General features: G+C 46.2%; 2 protein-coding genes across 2 annotated transcripts; both read right to left on the minus strand.

The window, feature by feature from the left end:
* Window positions 1-1,235: 1,235 nt before the first annotated feature.
* Window positions 1,236-2,215, minus strand: LOC119294291 (germin-like protein 8-11). The gene is made up of 2 exons (XM_037572503.1): window positions 2,079-2,215; window positions 1,236-1,939 (listed from the first exon to the last, which is right to left on the minus strand). Exons 1-2 carry the CDS (start codon window positions 2,197-2,199, stop codon window positions 1,383-1,385), a joined length of 678 nt encoding a protein of 225 aa, XP_037428400.1. The 5' UTR covers window positions 2,200-2,215; the 3' UTR covers window positions 1,236-1,382.
* Window positions 2,216-5,022: 2,807 nt separating this feature from the next.
* Window positions 5,023-6,049, minus strand: LOC119294292 (germin-like protein 8-5). The gene is made up of 2 exons (XM_037572505.1): window positions 5,877-6,049; window positions 5,023-5,752 (listed from the first exon to the last, which is right to left on the minus strand). The coding sequence occupies exons 1-2, from the start codon at window positions 5,995-5,997 to the stop codon at window positions 5,184-5,186; spliced, it is 690 nt and encodes a 229-aa protein (XP_037428402.1). The 5' UTR covers window positions 5,998-6,049; the 3' UTR covers window positions 5,023-5,183.
* Between the last annotated feature and the right edge of the window lie 13,809 nt (window positions 6,050-19,858).

Consider the following 19,858-nt stretch of genomic DNA (forward strand, 5'->3'; position numbering starts at 1 on the left):
GAAGGAACAGAGAGAAAGGGGGATTGAACTCACAGAGGCCATGGCCGTAGCTCGTGGACGAGGGGGACAGTCGTAGAAGATCACCACCGACCGGTGAAGGAGCGCCGACGCCGTGGACCGCCGGCCGATGAAGATGCACCGCTTACCTGCTCGTCGATGCCGATGCGCGTCGGCAGGAAAGCTTGAAGGGAGAGAGAATGGTGGCGGGAGTTGGGGCGGTGAGGGAGGGGGCTAAATAGGGGTGGACTCGGCGGGAGGTGAGCTGAAATCCTCCTGCCGATTTTTCGGCGACGCAGGCGAGCTCGCGCCATCTCCCTGGTCGCACGAGGAGAGAAGCGCGTCGCCCTACCCTGCCTCGCCCGATCAAGACTCGCGAGCTACTGTCGATTCAGGCGTTTCCCCTAGGCCTGGCCTGGACGTGCTTTAAGTTCCGTGCCATGCCGGGCGCACAGTAAACGCAGGCAACCAAACGGGTCAAGTTCTTCCCGCGCGGGCCAGGTTGGGCCATATGCAGGCAACCAAACACGCCCGTAGCTGTTGAATGAAAGTTAGGCCTCTGCCATTCAAATTTAAAGGATTTCCAACCGAATTTTGAGGACCCTAATCCTAATAACTTTTTACCGTATTGGTTGTTATTTTACATAGTATAATCGCAAATGCTCACGCACACTCATCTGTATGAGCATACACGCACACCCTGTCCATATAATCACCTTAAAAAGGCTGAACTAGCACAACATGTTAAGATTAATGGAGTCACCAGGAACGTCTCCTTCCTTTTTAATTTTTAGGATTGCAATTCATTGGGATTTCCATTATGATTTATTTGTACCACTGATAATGATGGGTTAATCATTTCTATCTACTCATATTGTAACCTGTCTAGAAGCGGCGAGAACTAGTCAAGAATGATTTGTAAATAGAATAACATCACAAAAATGAAATTGGATGGGAAACGTGTCATAAAAATTGATATTAATTAAATTGCCTTGTCACGCATCATGATCAATTGTGGAGATTACACATACGTAACATGTATTGCACCGTATGAGTACAATTTCCTCGGGTGATCAACCCTCGCATCAAACTTATGTAATTTGCAAGATAATGATCTATTCTTTTGGAACATGGAGAAAATACCCGAATTTTCGGTTTCTTACATGTAATACAAAACATTAACCAAAACAACATATCAATCAAAATTGGCCAAATAAAAAAATCATATTGTCAATTATTCATAAGGCAGAAATACATCCACGGCTTACATATGCATACTAGAATGACATATGCTACATTCATTTTATAGCTTAGGATGCATATCTAAAACTCAACCAAGTCCTTCATTTGTGCATTGATCTCCCATGTGATCAACCAAGGTCGACTTAGTACTGATTGTTCTCCCAGAATTGAGCCTGGAGATAGTCTATTGTATTCTTTTCCACATGAAATGCCTTGGCAAGAACATCATCTGATATTGCTGGCTTCGACCCAAACACTGCATTGGCAATTGTGATAGCCCCTGGGTTCTGGCTGCTGAGCGCGGCAATTGCAACAGCTGGCTTGTAGGGGTTGGGGTTGAATTGGAAGTGGATGAGCCCCACAGGGAACACAAACACATCACCTTTGTTAAGCACCTTTGAAAGGAACTTGTTCTCCTGGTTGGATGTCACAAAGCCAACATACAATGTCCCCTCGAGTACTGTGAGGATCTCAGTGGCGCGTGGGTGCGTATGTGGTGGGTTCTGGCCTAGGGGAGCATAGTCGATGTGCGCGATTGAGATGCCGAGAGTGTTGAGTCCAGCAATCTGCATGACATTGATCAAGGTGACATTGGATCCAACCTTATTGGTGACCCTAGGCTTGTCCAGAGCGGCTGCCTTGAAGAAGTCATCCGCATTGACTTCCATCGGGTTCTTGCAAACAAACCCATTGACACGCACTGGGTGGATAGAGGAGAGGTGACATGTAAGCTCAGATCTTACCCAATTGTTTCAACTTGCAAATAATTTCCAAAATAATAGTTTCGACATATATATTTGCTGATAATATGTCAGGAAACCGGGGAAGTATCGTAGTACCTGGTGAATGCATGTCGGCGACACAAAAGTCCTGGAGTGGGCTAGGGTCGGAGGCAATGGCCTGCCATGAGATGGATGCAAGAAGGGCGGCAAGGAGAAGCATAGAAGAGGAAGATGCCATTTGATTGTAGTTATTTCTTTGGCTCTTCTTTTCACTTGTGATTCTGTTTGTGTTTGTGGTGTAAGTGATTGTTTCGAATATGCAGGGGATGTATGTGTTTATATAGGCGCAACAGCCAGTGTGAACTTGTGGGCAGTAGACGCAGTCAAGTGCAACCGACCAACGGATTGAAATGGTCTCTGGCTTCTGATTGATTTATTTTTCATAAACTTTTTAGTTCCCCTTTTAATACTCCTAATCTACTCCATCATCTGACGTACGGCTGTGTAGTAATTGTGATTATTTATTGATCTCCAACAAGTCAGCCACAATGCATGCAGGGCTGGTTCCAGCAAAAATCACCACACATCACCATAGTTTATTAGATATATCCAAGTCGCTTTGGTTTCTAGCATGTAGTATCATATACTTGGTCCTGGTGAAAACTGGTGCGCACGAGGTCATAGTCAAAGAGCAGTTGGAAAAGCCAAGTGATGTAAAGCAGTCGTTTTCTACCTCGAGGGCTTCCTGGGTCTATGGCTTCTAAAGCGGAAAGTTCCTTCTGCATTTTTAACTATGTGTGCTAACAACTTAACATACATACGATTAAAAAAATCATGGTCAGAGATATAATGGAATATCGTACCATCCTGCAAAATCAAGGGCAAAACTTCCGAACACGAGTCATCGTCCGCTGATATCAAAATATATATTAGATTGCTTAGAAACGTTAGAGTCTAACAATATAAGATGGGGAAGTAGTTAACGGATTGAGTCAATGAGGAAGAAATCGTGGCGCGCCATTCCATGCATGAATGCACCTAGCTAGCACAGCTATTATATGTAGCTGTCCCTGTTATCATGACATCAAGCAGATATTTACTTGGTCAAATTTCTCTCAAAGTGGTTAAGCACATTAATCCACATACACGTAAACAGCGACGATGTAGAGCAAAAACAATTCATTGTGATCTTAGTCAGAGTAGTTAACGTCCCTCTTGCTAAGAGTTTGATCATGACCAATTCAGTGCATAAATCTGACAATCTAGTTGGCCTTTCTTGACTAGTGTCATAACACACCTCAACTTGCATGATTTGTTAGAGTAAACAATGCATCCAATGATATTAGGCTGGGTGGCCACTCATAAATGATTAATTTCTTGGAGGTGTTTGTTGGTAGTCTTGATACAGAAATGATGTTTCCATCAAACGAATAAAAAGCTTCTAGGAGTCAACATGTAGGCCGTGTCCTCTTGGACCACACAAAGGGGATCTCCATCGCCGGCCGCAGGCCCTGTCCTCTCATCCTGCCCTTGCCGCCATCGGTCGGCACCATGCTGACAAAGCACCGAGTGGCGGTAGTCAGCTATGGCATGTCCCTCCTCTCCCCTCAACAAAGCACCAAGGAGCCGTGTTCCACCTCACTTGTGTTTGTGGATCAGGGAACTTTGACCGAAGTCGACGCTCGCGCAAATCAAGGGCAGCACCGTGATCGTTGACCTATGACGGGTGATTGCGGCAGACAAGGTATGGCTGCACTTCACCGTTCGTGGGTGAGGCTCCTCTGATGGTGAGCTCCTCCATGCCAGTTCAGGATGAATACGCTTGTTCGCCCCGACAGACACAGTGGTAGTGGCGCATTGCGTCATGACCCTTGTGAGGGTGTCGTCGGTGAGTGACTATCTTTCGTCGTGGCTGCGCGTTCAAATGGTGTGGATATCCAATCGAACCTACCTCAACTCTAATACCTCGTGATATAGTTTACACCTATCTTTTACACGCGACGACGTCCTCCCTTCGTCCTGCCTAGTTGCCGATATGGATGACGCTCCTCGATTCAGAGCAAGAGGACAGAGGGTCCTCTCTGGCAGTAGTTGGGCCGTGACTGTGCAACAAAGTCTAGTGGTTTCTCCTATGTGGCGCGTGGTTTGTTGGTGGTGGCGGTCCTGGTTGGGTATCAAGGTGGTCCAGCCTCTCGTGTGCTTCTTCTCGGCGGCATGCTCGAGGCATCTAGTTGTGCACTTTCTGTGCTTGTTGGCATGTTTGGCTTGTTTTTGCTGTGCTTTTCTTTGATCATCTTGTATGGGGATTTCCTCAACACCATGCATCGTTTGGCTGTGTAGCTTCCTTTATAAAGCAGGCAAAATTTTGTTTCGATATAAAATGCTTCTATCACCAGCTTGTTACGAAGAAACAATTCAAATAATAATCATTTTTATGGTTTGAGTAATAATCGTTAATCTTTTCTTTGTATTTATGCATGTTTATCATTTATGTTGGAGCTGATTTTTGAAACCTGGCCCCCGGTGTGCCCAATTTTTATAACTTAGCAAAAATCATATAGTTCTTAACATAAGACAAAAAATAATGCTCATATGTTTTTTGATACAATAATCCACCTCATCGGTTTCCATTAAAGAAACCATCAATCAAACTTACAAGAGTTTGAACCAAAAGGAAGCTAAAACAAAACATGCTGGAAAATTGAGCTAACAATAACCAAATCAAGTTCCATAGCAAAGGGACTGTAAATTACTGATTATATGCACCAGAAAGCGAGGTACCTCAACAACGACCCCAGGATGCAACTTTTGCACATTCAACTTTCACATTTCAATCCCGAGCACAACCGGATTCCAACCATGGCATACTTCACATGTAGTGCAGGACAATCCTAGGTGTTCACTTTAGCATCAAACATATATTGAATTGTCATATAATAATCTATTAGTTCGGAACAAGGGGAAAGAACCCAGAATTTTGATTTGTTATGATAAATATGACACGTCAAATTCCAAAAGAGGCAAATTGAGATCATATTAGTGTGATAAAAACAATATTGTGAATTATTTATAAGGTAGAAATACATTCACTGATTACAGACACACAATGGCATGACATATATATATGCTCCATTTATTTTATAGATTGGGATGCATATCTAGGAACTCAACCATGTCCTTCATTTGTGCACTGGTCTTTTGGGTAATCAACAAAAGTCTGACTTAGTAGTGGTTGTTTTCCCAGAATTGAGCCTGGAGATAGTCTATTGTATTCTTTTCCACCTGAAATGCCTTGGCAAGAAAATCGTCTGATATTGGTGGGTCGGACCCAAACACTGCATTGGCAATTGTGATAGCCCCTGGGTTCTGGCTGCTGAGCGCGGCAATTGCAACAGCGGGCTGATGGGGGTTGGGGTTGAATTGGAAGTGGATGAGCCCCACGGGGAAGACAAACACATCACCTTTGTTGAGAACCTTGGAGAAAAACTTGTTTTTGTTGGGGGCGGGCTGGTTGGATGTCACAAAGCCAACGTACAATGTTCCCTCGAGCACCGTGAGGATCTCAGTGGCGCGAGGGTGCGTATGTGGTGGGTTTTGACCCAAGGGAGCATAGTCGATGCGTGCAATTGAGATGCCGAGGGTGTTGAGTCCTGCAATCTGCATGACGTTGATCAAAGTGACGTTGGATCCAACCTTGTTGGGCATACTAGGCTTGTCGAGGTTGGCCGCCTTGAAGAAGTCGTCCGCGTTGACCTCCATCGGGTTCTTGCAAACAAACCCGTTGACACGGACTGGGGCACAAGAGATGTACATGCAAGCTCAGATTTTACAAAGTTGATTTGACTTGCATATAATTTCCAGAAATAGATTTCAACATATGTATTTGGTGAAAACATGATGACAAACAGATAGTACCTGGTGAATTCATGTCGGCGACACAAAAGTCCTGGAGTGGGCTAGGATCAGAAGCAGTGGCTTGCCATGAGACCAACGCAAGAAGTGCAGCAAGGACAAGGAAGGAAGAGGAGGATGCCATCTCGTTTTAGTGTCTTTGGCTCTTCTTTTCTCCCGCCTTCCTATTTCTTTTTGTGGCGTGAGTGACGATGGTTTAAACATGCAGGGGATGCATGTGTTTATATAGGCCCAGAACTCGTGAGCAATAGACAAAGTCAAGTGCAACCGATCAACAGATTGAAATGGTCTCCCGTTGCTGATTAAACTAGTTTGCATAACTTTACAGGTTCCCTTTAAGACACGTTTTCCCTTCAAAGAAGCAATGTGAAACTCTGTCCTGAGTCGGCACAATGCATGCAGGGCTGGTTCCAGGAAAAGTCACCACCCATCACCATTTAGGAAAATATTTTGAAGATAAGAAACACTGAATAAATAAACAAATAAAATTCCACTAGTGTAATTAGATACAGTATCACATACTTGGTCAGAGTCTGAACTGTTGGTCTGGTGCGCATGCACAAAGTTAGTCAAAGAGCAGTTGAGAAAAGCCAAGTCATGTAAGGCCATCAATTTTGTCACCTTGACAAATTTTGTCACCTCCAGGCCGACCTTGACAAATTTTGTCACCTACTCATGCGTGGGCTTGATTCATGGGTGCCTGCATGACTTCTTAAGAGATATAAAGTGACTACTACTCCTGTTCTTTCCAGAAGTTGATATAGAATAATGTGTGCAATCGAGCTTTTCAAACTATAAAATTATATATTTGCCTGTAGATTTGTCATGAAATCCAGCAACATATGATGACGCAGCTTATTGTGTGCGAACAAGGAAGAAAGCGAGGCACGTCGATCCACACATGAATCCACCTAATACATTTGCTATATGTAGCAGCCCATGTACGCTATCATCACGTCAATCTGGTGTTTACTTGGTCAGATGTCTCTCGAAGTGGTTGAGTATTTTCAGGAAGAAGCGGCGACCTTAGTGGACAAAGTGCCCAACCAAAAGGAGAACTGCCACATAGGCCATGACGACGGAGAGGAGGAACTTCTCACATGATCTTAGCAAGACTAGTTAACATCTTGCAAGGAGTATTATCAACCTGTTCTTTCCAGAAGTTATTATGAAATACATGCAATCTATATTTTCGAACAACAACACCAGTATAAGCAAATTATATATTATCCAACAGATTTTTCAGGAAATCCACCAACATAAGACGATGCGGTAGCTAAGGGATTGTGCCAACAAGGAAGAAATCAAGGCGCATGGAGCAATACATGAATCCACCTATAATACACTCATATATGTAGCAGCCCCTATTATCATCATGGTAATCAGATATATATTTACTTGGTCAAATTTCTCTCGCAGTAGTTGAGTACTTGCAGGAAGAGGCGACGACATTAATGAACCAGCCTATCCAAAAAGAGAGATATGATGATCTTATTAGGAGTAGTAGCGTCCTCTTGCTAAGAGTTTTATCATGGCCAGTTCAGTGCATAAATCTAACAATCTCGGTTGGCTTTCCTGCCTAGGTTCATGATACCAAACCTCACCTGCCCCTTTTGTTAGAGTAAACAGTGCATCCAGTGACTACACTGGGTGGCCACTCATAAACTGGTTACTTTGTCGGAGGTGCACGAGTTGGTAGGTTTGTTGAAGAAAAGATCAGGATGTTTCCATCAGACGAATAAAATGCTTCTATCACAAGCTTGTTACAAAGAACCAACTCAGACAGTAATCATTTCTCATATATTTATGCATCTTGTCCGCGTGTCGTCTCTCCCCCGCTTGCTAAGAAAAGATCAGGAAACCCTAACCTCGCCGCCAGCCGCCCCTCCCCCGCTTCGCCGCCGTCGGAGGGGACACCGGCGAAGCCCGCGTGGTCCCCAGGGAAGGTGGCGGCGGGGCGTCCTCATCGTTCTCGCGCAGATCACGCGGCGGCCGGTGGCGCGCGGCGGAGTTCCGCCGGTGGATGGCGCCTGCTGCCCGTGGGGCGGCGTCCGTCACGGCGGCGGGGCTGCCCCTGAACGGCACTTGGTGTTGGTCATCTGGCGGCGCGCAGGTGGACCGGATCTGGGCTTCTGGTCTGCGTCCTCGTCGGGGCAGTGCTTGCCGTTGCCCTCGGTCATGAGGCGTGGTCCGGGACGGGCCGAGCGCCGGCGGTGCTGGCCAGGACGCACGCTGGCAGCGCCCTACTTCATCTCGCGTCGTCTCGCTGGCCAATGGTAGTGGTCATCTTCTTCGTCAGAGATGGCCGGGCAGAGGCTTGGTGATTGGATCTCGGGATCCATCATCTAGTCCCGACTGCGAGTTGGCAAAAAGGACCTATATTCCCGGTTCGTAAGGGCCATTAGTCCTGGTTTTTGAACCGGGACTAAAGTGTCGGTACTAATGCCCTATACCTTTAGTCCCAGTTCTTGCATAAACTGGGACAAATGAGCCTCCACGTGGCCGGTGCAGCGAGCCCAGGCAGGAGGCCCTTTGGTCCCGGTTGGTGGCACCAACCAGGACCAATAGGCATCCACCCGTTAGCATTTCAGGTGCTGGGGTTTTTGTTTTTTTTTGAAGGGGGGGAGGTTTAGGGGGTTTTGGGGGGTTAATTTAGGTGTTTCATATATTGTGTTAGCTAGCTAATTAATAGAGAGAAGTGTCCTCTCTTATCTCCGTGCTTGGTCGACGCTACGTACTATATGTATAGAGAGGACTAGACACGCTAGCTAGTAAGCAAATGAAGGAAACAGAAGATCGTCATGAACATATGCATACAAAGAGAAGTGATATCGACCACCTCTCCTTCTCTGAGAGATTGGTCGAACAACAAGTTCTCGTATATCTATCCGATGCTACGTACTGGCTACATATATACAATATAAGTATCTCTTAATTACAATATAATCTCCTAATTAAAATCGAGCTGATTAGGGTCCACATGGTATTCTCTGTCTTTACCGATCACGTGGTCAAGAAAGAATGCCGCCAATTCCTCTTGAATTCCTCGCATACGATCTGGTGGAAGGAGTTCATCCCGCATCCGAAATATCTAATTTGAAAAAGGGGGTCAATACATATATATGAATAAATGAAACTCAACACAAATGATGGTAATAAAATAAAATTGTGAATATTATTATTTACGCACTTCATATTGTTTGTCAAAGTATCCCCGCTCACAGGCCGTGTGGCGGATGGACTCGTAAATGTACTATCCACAGTAATCATTCCCTTGTTCCTGCCACAACCACTTTACAAGAAATCGATCGAGGTCAATCAAACTGAGAATTAGCAAACATGCTAAATGGTATTGATGAAACTAGCGCTTGAATCACTAGGAGGTGCGTGGAACATGCTACTATAGTACTTATTTTCGGGTGTCTAAATTGCAGCTTCTTTGGTAGTTCCAGAGTTTTTGAGGTGATTTTTTTCCAAACCCTGCCAGCAGACAAAGAAAACAATTACTTGATATCAGGAAATGAACAAAGTTGCCGATATGGTGCGATAATGATGGATTTAACTTACTTCTCTAGAATTCCAGTCATGTCCGCATACTCCTTGGGATCTTTTCGTCTCGAGTCTAAGACGGTTACTAGTCCCTGCTCAAGCTTAATCTCTAGAAGAATATAGTGGAACCTGCGCACGCATGCATAACTCATTAATTACATTACTATAACCTCGACTAATAAGGGAAACCGAATATGCACAAGACAGTAACACTCACTTGAATTCGTAAGGGAAGAGTATTATAGCTTTGTTTTGATTTAATACAAACTATTGTAGCAGCTTGGCCTCGGTTTCTTTGGCCTGAGATTTAACCATATACGCATCTATGAGATTTGTGTTAATGAACCCAATATCACCGATTTGTCGTTTCTTCAATTTGGCGATCTTCAATCTACATAATATAGTGAGGATAATTAAGAATACATGCAATGAAAGAGCTGACCTATATATAGAGACTTAATGACAGAAGTAGTACTGTACTTACAGGCAGTAGCAAGTGATCATTAATTTATCGAGGGCCTTTAGATTGAAAAACGTGAAGAACTCCTCAAATGAAACATTCAACAGTTCAATTCCAACGAGGTCATGCTCCTCTCTGACTCTCAGCGTCAAAATATTCATCTCCTCAGACTCTCTGTAGGTTTTCATGTACCAATCATGGAATCTGAACATCATCGTTGGTAGAGATCTTTCATCTTTGCCGAGAGGCTTCCCGTACACGTATTTGTGTTCGTCCACCTCCAAGAAATCATAATGTACATCGTCGGGCAGGTAATCTACAAGATTGTTATAACCGGGCACCATCCTGTCCGGAACATTAGCGACGATATCGCTAGACACCTGGAGCGGGGGGAACGATTGGTTCGCTTGTTCGCCGAGCTGGGCAACTTTTTTCCCAGCTCGTCGTTGACCACTGATAGTACTTCCCGACCGCGATGCGTCCACAAATGAGTTTGTAAGAATGTGCTCATAGTTGCCCTTCGCCGGAGACTTTGGCGGTTTCTTCAGGGCAGCCAGAGTACGCTTCACTTTTACCAGATCTATTTGCTCCTCTGGAGGTGGATGTTTCTTTGCTTTCACCCCTTCAAAGAAGTTCTTCACATCGGCTTGCACGATCTGCGTGTTTTCCTCCATGATCCTCTCGTATGGTAACTTCTCTGGAGTCTTGAGAGAAGGACCGTATTTGTATTACCTCCCGGCTCTGGCTGTGCTGCTAGACGCCGGAGCAGACGGAGTAGCTGCGGCTGTCTTTCCTTTCTTACGAGGCGGAGGAGAAGGACTATGACGCGCCGGAGCAGCCGGAGCGGCAGCGGCTCTCTTGATCCGCCCTTGTTGACGAGGCGGAGAAGGAGGCTGGCTGCTCGGGGGCGCCAGTGCAGGCGGAGAAGGAGGCGGAGTGCCGCCACGCGCCGGAGAAGGAGGCTGAGTGCCCTGATCAGTTGCCGGAGGAGGAGGCGGAGGAGGAGGCGGATTGCCCTGACTCGCCGGAGGAGGAGGAGGAGGCGGAGGCGTCTAGTTCGGAAGGTTGATGAGCTCCTTCCGCCATACACATGGAGTCTTCAGAGAAGAACCCAGCCGAATCTCCCCTTCACCCGTAGGGTGGTCAAGCTGAAGGTCCTCAAATCCGTCTGTTATTTGATCCACCATCACCCTAGCATATCCTTCTGGAATCGGCTGACCGTGGTAGGTTGCGCCAGGTTCATTAGGTATAACAGAGACAACAGCCGCCTTGACTTTCAATGTCATCCATCGCGTCATAAGGTGGCAATGTTGAGACTCCGTGATAGCATCCACGGGGTAGCTAGCAGGAGCCGTGAAGATAGGCTCCAGCTGCTGAGTCTGCTCGGTGGAAGCCACGCTGCTTCTCCGCTGAGATGGCGGGGTAGCTTCAGGGGAAGATTCGGTAGGTCATTTGTTGCGATCTGCTTCTCGTTCCTCTAGCCCTTGTACCCTTTCACGCAGCGCCTGCAGTTGGCTATGCTCCACTTTCTTCCTCCTCTCCTGGGTTTTGTAACCACCTGCGTCCGAAAAGCTAGCCTTCCATGAAATGGAGCCTGGCATGCCTCGTGTCCGTCCAGGGTGCTCGGGATTCCCGAGGGCCATTGTGAGCTTGTCGTTCTCTCTGTCTGGACGAACGTCCCTTGCTGCGCTTTCTCGATATACTCCTGAAGCCTTGTGACGGGTATTCGCAGTTGCTCTTCCATCCAAACGCACTTCCCTGTTACAGGGTCCAAGGTTCCGCCAACCCCGAAGAACCAAGTCCGGCAATAGTCTGGCCAGTTCAATGTCTCTGGTTCGACCCCTTTAGCAATCAGGTCATTCTCAGCCTTGTCCCACAAAGGTCGGGCTTTGAGGTAGCCACCTGACCCCGTGCGATGGTGATGCTTCTTCTTCACAGCATTTTTCTTGTTTATCGCTGACATCTTCTTACTCTTTTCTGATGTCTTGTGGGCCACAAATGCGGGCCAGTGATCTCTGATCTTCTCATACTTTCTGGTGAATGAAGGTGTCAAATCTTCGTCGACAAACTCTGTTTTCAGCTCATTCTTCCACCTCCTGAATAGTTATGTCATCTTCTTAAGAGCATGAGACTTGATCAATTGCTCTTTAACTGGCTTCTCCGGATCCTCCTCTGGCGGTAGGGTGAAATTTGCCTTAAGCGATGTCCAAAGATCTTCTTTCTGCATATCGGAGACATAAGACACCTCAGGGTCTTCCTTCTTAGGCTTTAACCATTGCTGGATACTGATCGAGATCTTCTCCCTAACAAGAACCCCGCACTGAGCACGAAATGCATCCCTTGTCCGGATGGGTTCAATCGGCTTGCCATCGCGCGCGATTGCTGTGATCTCAAACCTTTCATCCGAGCGCAACTTTTTCTTCGGGCCTCGTTTCTTTACCGAAGTTGTGCTCGATCCGGAGGGCTCGAGAAAAGAATAAAGATGAGAATTAATTAATATGTGTACGTACAGAAACAATGAATGCATCAATTAGCTAGTCAGCACAGGCTTAACTAATATATATACCTGGCCGGACTCGGTTCGGTCACCGGAGCCGTCATGACGGTCTACTTCTTCTTGTACCGGCATTGGTCACCGGAGCCATCATAATCATAACCTTTGAAAGGATCGATATAGTTGACTAGAGGGGGGTGGGGTGAATAGGCAACTAACAATTTTTAACTTTTCTTTACCAAATTAAACTTTGCAACAAGATAGGTTGTCTAGATATGCAACTACGTGAGTGACCTATATGATGCAATAACAACTAGCACATAAGCAAGAAAGGGATACAACACAAATAAGATTACACAAGTAAAGGCACGAGATAACCAAGAGTGGAGCCGGTGGAGACGAGGATGTGTTACCAAAGTTCCTTCCTTTTAAGGGGAAGTACGTCTCCGTTAGAGCGGTGTGGAGGCACAATGCTCCCCAAGAAGCCACTAGGGCCACCGTATTCTCGTCACGCCCTCACACAATGCGAGATGCCGTGATTACACTATTGGTGCCCTTGAAGGCGGCGACCGAACCTTTACAAACAAGGTTGGGGCAATCTCCACAACTTAATTGGAGGCTCCCAAAGACACCATGAAGCTTCACCACAATGGACTATTGCTCCAAGGTGACCTCAACCGTCTAGGGTGCTCAAACACCCAAGAGTAACAAGATCCGCTAGGGATTAGTGGGGGAATCAAATTTCTCTTGGTGGAAGTGTAGATCGGGGCCTTCTCAACCAATCCCGAGCAAATCAACAAGTTTGATTGGCTAGAGAGAGAGATCGGGCGAAAATGGAGCTTGGAGCAACAATGGATCTTTTGGGGGAGGAGGTAGTTCAACTTTGGGGAAGAAGACACCTTTATATAGTGGGGGAAACAATCCAACCGTTACTCCCCCAAGCAGCCACGCACAGAGCGGTACTACCACTTGGGCAGGGCGGTACTACCGCTGTACCAGCGGTACTACCGTTCCCTCCCAGCGGTACTGCCGCCCTCATGAGGGTAGCAGGGACCTGGGCCCAGAGCGGTACTACCGCAAGAGTACGGGCGGTACTACCGCTTGGAGCGGTACTACCGCCACTACTGCCGCTACTAGTACCGCAAAACCCGACACGGAAAACAGAGGTCTCGAGTCGAGGCGGTAGTAGCCCGGAACCACATCGGTACTACGACCGAAGACAGCAAGCGGTACTACCGCTTGACGTGCTTCGGCGGTACTACCGCTGGGACAGGTCAAGGCAGGCAAGGAGAGGAAAGGTAGCTCCAATGAAGCGGAAAGGAACGTCGGGTGTGATAAGGATGTGTACGTGTTGATTCCACCCTAGCCTTACCAAAGTGGATCCCCTCTTGATAGTACGGTGACTCCTATGAAACTAGTCCACCAACAGAGAGACAAAGGAGCTACACCATCTTGACTAAAACACCGAGGGGAGGGAATCGTCTCGTGCCAAAGAATGAATCTCTGAAAAACTCAACGCACATGATTAGTCCGCAAAAGCATTGTCATCAATCACCCAAACACCTTGGGGATAAATATGCCCTTACAATCTCCCCCTTTTGGTGGATTGATGACAATATGGGATTTGCACAAACGGGAAAGACATATGACATGCGCAAAACCCCACCATCCTAGAATGTAGCTGGCTCCCCCTAGATGTGTGCTATCTAGATAAGTGCTTTGGACTGCACGACACACATACTAGGATCAATGCTCCCCCTACATTTTAGGGACCAACAACCTAAGCAGGGTATATGAGAGCAGAGTAAATAACAGGATAAGCATGCAAATCATAATCTATGTAGACATAGATAAAGATAATCTAAAGATAAGGTAGCATATGTCTCACACCATACGTCTGGAACTTTAGGTCTCACTGACACAAAACCAACAAAGCAAACGGCGAGAAAGCACACCACAAAGAAGACACACTCGCGAAACAGACAACGACGACACAAATCCCTAAACTCTCTCCCCCTTTGGCATCGAGACACCAAAAAGATAGGGAGTGTTGCTACGGCTCTAGGTGATAGCAAGGTCGCGAACATCAGATCTCAGTTGTGCGGTAACGCTTTGACGTGGCACGACTGGGGTTGATACGCCGAGCCTGATGCTCAGGATGTTCATCACCTGGAACCACACACAAGAACATGCAAAACAACCAGAAAGAACGAGCATAAGCCACCAAACACAACAAAAGGATCACTGAGTGGTAAGAGTACGATGGAACTTGGTAGAAAGCGGTAGTATCGCGACCTGTGAGCGGCAGTACCGCTCCAAGCGGTAGTACCGCTCCAGAGGGAGCGGTAGTACCGCTCGAGACGGGAAACAACGGTTTCCTACTGCCGTGGTCAGATCCGGCACTACCGTCCTACCAAATTCAAAAATACTTCTACCAACCACTAATCCAGACTGCCTAGATGCCTTCTCCATCCTACTCAAGCCTAGATTTGGCCAAAAATCTAGAGATGCAACCACTATTGCCCCTAAGATGCTAGATTGGAAAGCTACACAAGAAGATAGAGGGAACAGGGGCAATACCGACATACATGGCAAGAGGACAAGGTGGGGATCGACTCCACCGAAGGGAATGGAGAGGGACGCCCCGGAGAAGGAGATCCGTCGGAGCCCTCCCGCGGCGCCTGTTACTGGAGAGACGAGACGGAGCGAGGGGGCGAGCGAATGGGTATGGGGGAGAGAAACCTCCCCTTGCCAACGACATAACCCCCTGACCCCGCCCCGCAGCGGTAGTATCGCGCTGGTGGGCGGTAGTACCGCTTAAAAGCGGTAGTAACGCGCACCACCAGCGGTAGTACCGCCCAGCAACAAAAAGGCACTAGACAGAACGGCTAAGCTCAAAAAGAAACGAAGAAACACAGCCAAGAAGGAGGAAAGACCAACACGGCCACAAACACACTAACAAGGGGTCAAAACACACCTCTTCAAGAGAGGGCGGTGGCCGAGTCCACCTATGTTTGAGTCAAGAGGTATGGCGTCGCAAAGATTTTGACCTTGGACCCATGACCAAAACTCGTCCTTGAAGCACAAGTACCATCAAAAATGGTTAATGTGAAAGACTAGATCAATTTATGCATAATGGGGGGAGGGAGAGTTCATTGAGAGAACAACACTCCCCCTATGTCCATGCCTACATCTAAACTAGACAATAAGTTGAGTGAGGTGGGGTGTGCAAGGGTTCAAGTCACATTGCTCGAATCAATGATATTTAGCTCATGCCTTAACTCGCGAAATCTTGCTTCATCCAAGGGCTTCGTGAAAATATCTGCAAGGTTATCATGAGTGTTGACATACTTGAGCTCGATCTCCCCTCGCCTAATGTGATCCCGGATGAAGTGATACCGAATCTCAATATGCTTCATCTTGAAGTGTTGCACCAGGTTGAGAGAAATCTTGATGGCACTTTCATTATCACACCAAAGAGGCACTTTGTCACAAATGATACCGTATTCCTTTAAAGTTTGCCTCATCCATAAGAGTTGTGCACAACAACTACCGGCCGCCACATATTCCGCTTCGGTGGATGAGAGAGACACACAACTTTGCTTCTTGGAAGACCAACTCACCAAAGAGCAACCAAGAAATTGACACCCTCCGAAAGTGGACTTCCTATCCACTTTGTCTCCCGCCCAATCGTAATCCCTAAATCCTTGAAGCTTGAAGTTTGCTCCTCTTGGGTACCATAGGCCAAAGTTTGGGGTATGAGCCAAATATCAAAAGATTCGCTTGACCGCCACATAGTGGCTTTCGTTTGGTGTGGCTTGAAACCGTGCACACATTCCCACAGTCAACATGATATCCAGTATAGATGCACAAAGGTAAATCAAGGATCCAATCATAGAGCGATATACCTTTTAATCCACCGCTTTACCATTGGGATCAATGTCAAGTTGGCACTTGGTAGGCATTGGAGTAGAAGCCGGCTTGACATCACTTAGCTTGAATCTCTTTAGCATGTCTTGAGTGTATTTGGCTTGGTTGATGAAGGTGCCTTATCTTCTTTGTTTGATATCAAAACCAAGGAAGAACTTCAACTCTCCCATCGAAGACATCTTGAACTTAGAGGTCATGAGAGCGGCAAATTCTTCATTGAAAGCTTTGTTAGGGGAACCAAAGATAATGTCATCAACATATAGTTGGCACACAAACAACTCCCCTTTGACCTTCTTAGTAAAAAGAGTGGGATCGATTTTCGCAACTTCAAATCCACGATCTTGTAACAACTCGGTAAGGTGGTCATACCACGCACGTGGGGCTCGTTTAAGGCCATAGAGTGCCTTTCAAGTTGATACACATGATCCAGGAAGTAAGGATCCTCGAACCCAGGGGGTTTCTTGACATAAACCAACTCATTAATATGACCATTAAGAAAAGCACTTTTAACATCCATTTGTTGTAGCTTAAAGTTGTGATGGGAAGCATCAGCAATCAACAAATGAATGGATTCAAGGCGAGCAACGAGAGCAAAGGTTTCACCGTAGTCGATACCCTCGACTTGGGAGTAGCCTTGTGCTACCAATCTTGCCTTGTTGCGAATGATGTTCCCATGAGCGTCTTGCTTGTTCTTGAAAATCCACTTGGATCCAATGACGTTATGGTTCCTCGACGGCCGTGGCACCAATCTCCACACCTTGTTTTACTCGAAGTTGTTGAGTTCTTCATGCATGGCATTGAGCCAATCCGAATCTTCGAGCGCCTCATAGACCTTTTGGGGTTCAACACAAGAGACAAACGCGTGATGTTCACAATAGTTTGCTAATTGTATACGAGTGCTTACCCCCTTTCTTAGGCTTCCAACCACATTCTCCATGAGATGCCCTTTGGTGGTGAGCTTGGAAGTAATCTTCGCGACACGACGCTCTAATTCCTCCTCGGATGTGGAAGGAGGAGGATCAACTTGAGTATCTTGAGCGCCGTCTTGAGCTTGTTCGAGATCTTGAGCTTGCTCTTGATCATGAACTTGCTCGAGGGGGAGAACTTGACCTTGGGCATCATTTGGTGGTTCACCACCATCTTGAGGTTGATCTTGCCCTTGGTATTGTTCATGAGGTTGAGGGCCTTCACTTTGTTCTTCGGAAGCGTGTGGGTCTTGGGGAGGTGATGGCTCCACTTGAGTGGAGCATTGTCCTTCTCCTTCGGCCACAAGGGGTTACTCAATGGGTAGAATATGACCAATACCCATTCTTCTTATGGCTTGGGGAGGAATTTCATCACCTATATCACAAGTACCACTTTGCTCCACTTGGGAGCCGTTATTTTCATCAAACTCCACGTTACACATCTCCTCAATGAGTTCGGTGGACTTGTTGAGGACACGGTAAGCATGAGAGTTTGCAGCATAACCAACAAATATGCCCTCATAAGATCTAGCCTCAAATTTAGACAAATGAACACCTTTCTTGAGAATGAAACACTTACACCCGAATGCCTGGAAGTACTTGAGATTGGGCTTGTTACTGGTGAGAAATTCATGAGGAGTCTTGTTCAAGCCTTTGCAGAGATAGAGCCGATTTGATGCATGACACGCGGTGTTGATGGCTTCGTCCCAAAAGTTTTATGGAGACTTGAACTCCGCCATCATGGTCCTTGCCGCACCCATCAACGTCCAGTTCTTCCTCTCCGCAACACCATTTTGTTGAGGGGTGTATGGAGCGGAATATTGATGTTTGATCCCCTCATCACTAAGGAACTCATCCAAGGTGTAGTTCTTGAACTCGGTGCCATTGTCACTTCTTATTGTCAAGATCTTTGCATCATGTTGTCGTTGAGCTTCATTTGCAAAGTCGATGACGGTTTGTTGAGTTTCACTCTTCCTCTTGAAGAAATATACCCACGTGTATCTTGAATAATCATCCACAATCACCAAGAAATACTTTCTTCCCCAAAGACTATCAAAGGATGGAGGCCAAAAGAGGTCCATGTGAAGGAGCTCCAAGGGTCTCTTCGAATAGATGATAGTCGTGGGAGGGTGAGCCTTCTCATGAAGCTTTCCTTCGATACAAGCACTGCAAGCACGATCTTTGGCAAAACTAACATTTGTTAGTCCACGGACATGGTCCCCCTTGAGAAGACTTTGCAAAGATCTCATATTTACGTGGGCTAAACAGCGATGCCAAAGCCATCCCACATCAACTTTATCCATTAGGCATGTCACGGTCTTAGTGGGTCGCTCCGAAAAGTTAATCACATAGAGACCATTCTCGACATGCCCAACAAATGCTACTTTAAGAGTCTTGCTCCACAAGAGGGCCACGATATCAACATCAAAGAAAGTGGCAAAGCCCATGAGTGCAAGTTGACGAACGGAAAGTAAGTTGTACGCAAGGGACTCAACAAGCATGACTTTCTCGATCGTTAGATCATGAGAAATGACAACCTTGCCAAGACCCAATACCTTAGAATGTGAAGCATCACCCCCACTCGACATTGGTGGGCATAGATGGGATCTTTTGCACGTCCACCACAAGTCCTTGCTCCCGGTCATATGATTTGTTGCTCCACTATCGAGCAACCATGATCCCCCACCGGAAGAAAACACCTACAAGAGATCAATGCTTGGTTTTAGGTACCCATTTAGTAATGGGTCCTTTGATGTTAGTAACAAGGGTCTTAGGAACCCAAATAGACCATTCAATGTACTCATAAGAAGAACCAACAAATATGGCATAAACATGCCCATCACTAGCACGGCACAACACATAAGAAGGGTTAATGTCGCCGGCTTTGTTGGAAGAGATGGCTTTGCCCTTTTTGGCATCACCACTCTTCGCATTGTTCTTCTTCTCCTTAGGAGCATGATGTCTACTACACAACCTTATTTTGTAGACGTTGTTGGGCCTGCAAGTGCACAGGTTTGTAGGACACTAGCAAATTTACCTCAAGTGGATGACCTAAGGTTTATCAATCCATAGGAGGCGTAGGATGAAGATGGTCTCTCTCAAGCAACCCTGCAACCAAACAACAAAGAGTCTCTTGTGTCCTCAACACACCCAATACAATGGTAAATTGTATAAGTGCACTAGTTCGGCGAAGAGATGAAGATACAAGTGCAAAATAGATAGTAGATAAAGGTTTTTGTAATCTGAAATAATAAAACAGCAAGGTAACAAGTGGTAAAAGTGAGCGTAAACGGTATTGCAATGGTAGGAAACAAGGCCTAGGGTTCATACTTTCACTAGTGCAAGTTCTCTCAACAATAATAACATAGATAGAACATATAACAAGCCCTCAACATGCAACAAAGAGTCACTCCAAAGCCACTAATAGCGGAGAACAAACGTAGAGATTATGGTAGGGTACGAAACAACCTCAAAGTTATTCGTTCGGATCGATCTATAAAAGAGTTCGTACTAGAATAACACCTTAAGACACAAATCAACCAAAACCCTAATGTCACCTAGATACTCCATTGTTACCTCAAGTATC

This window comes from Triticum dicoccoides, chromosome 4B (genome assembly GCF_002162155.2).
Source record: "Triticum dicoccoides isolate Atlit2015 ecotype Zavitan chromosome 4B, WEW_v2.0, whole genome shotgun sequence".
NCBI classification, from domain to species: Eukaryota; Viridiplantae; Streptophyta; class Magnoliopsida; order Poales; family Poaceae; genus Triticum; species Triticum dicoccoides.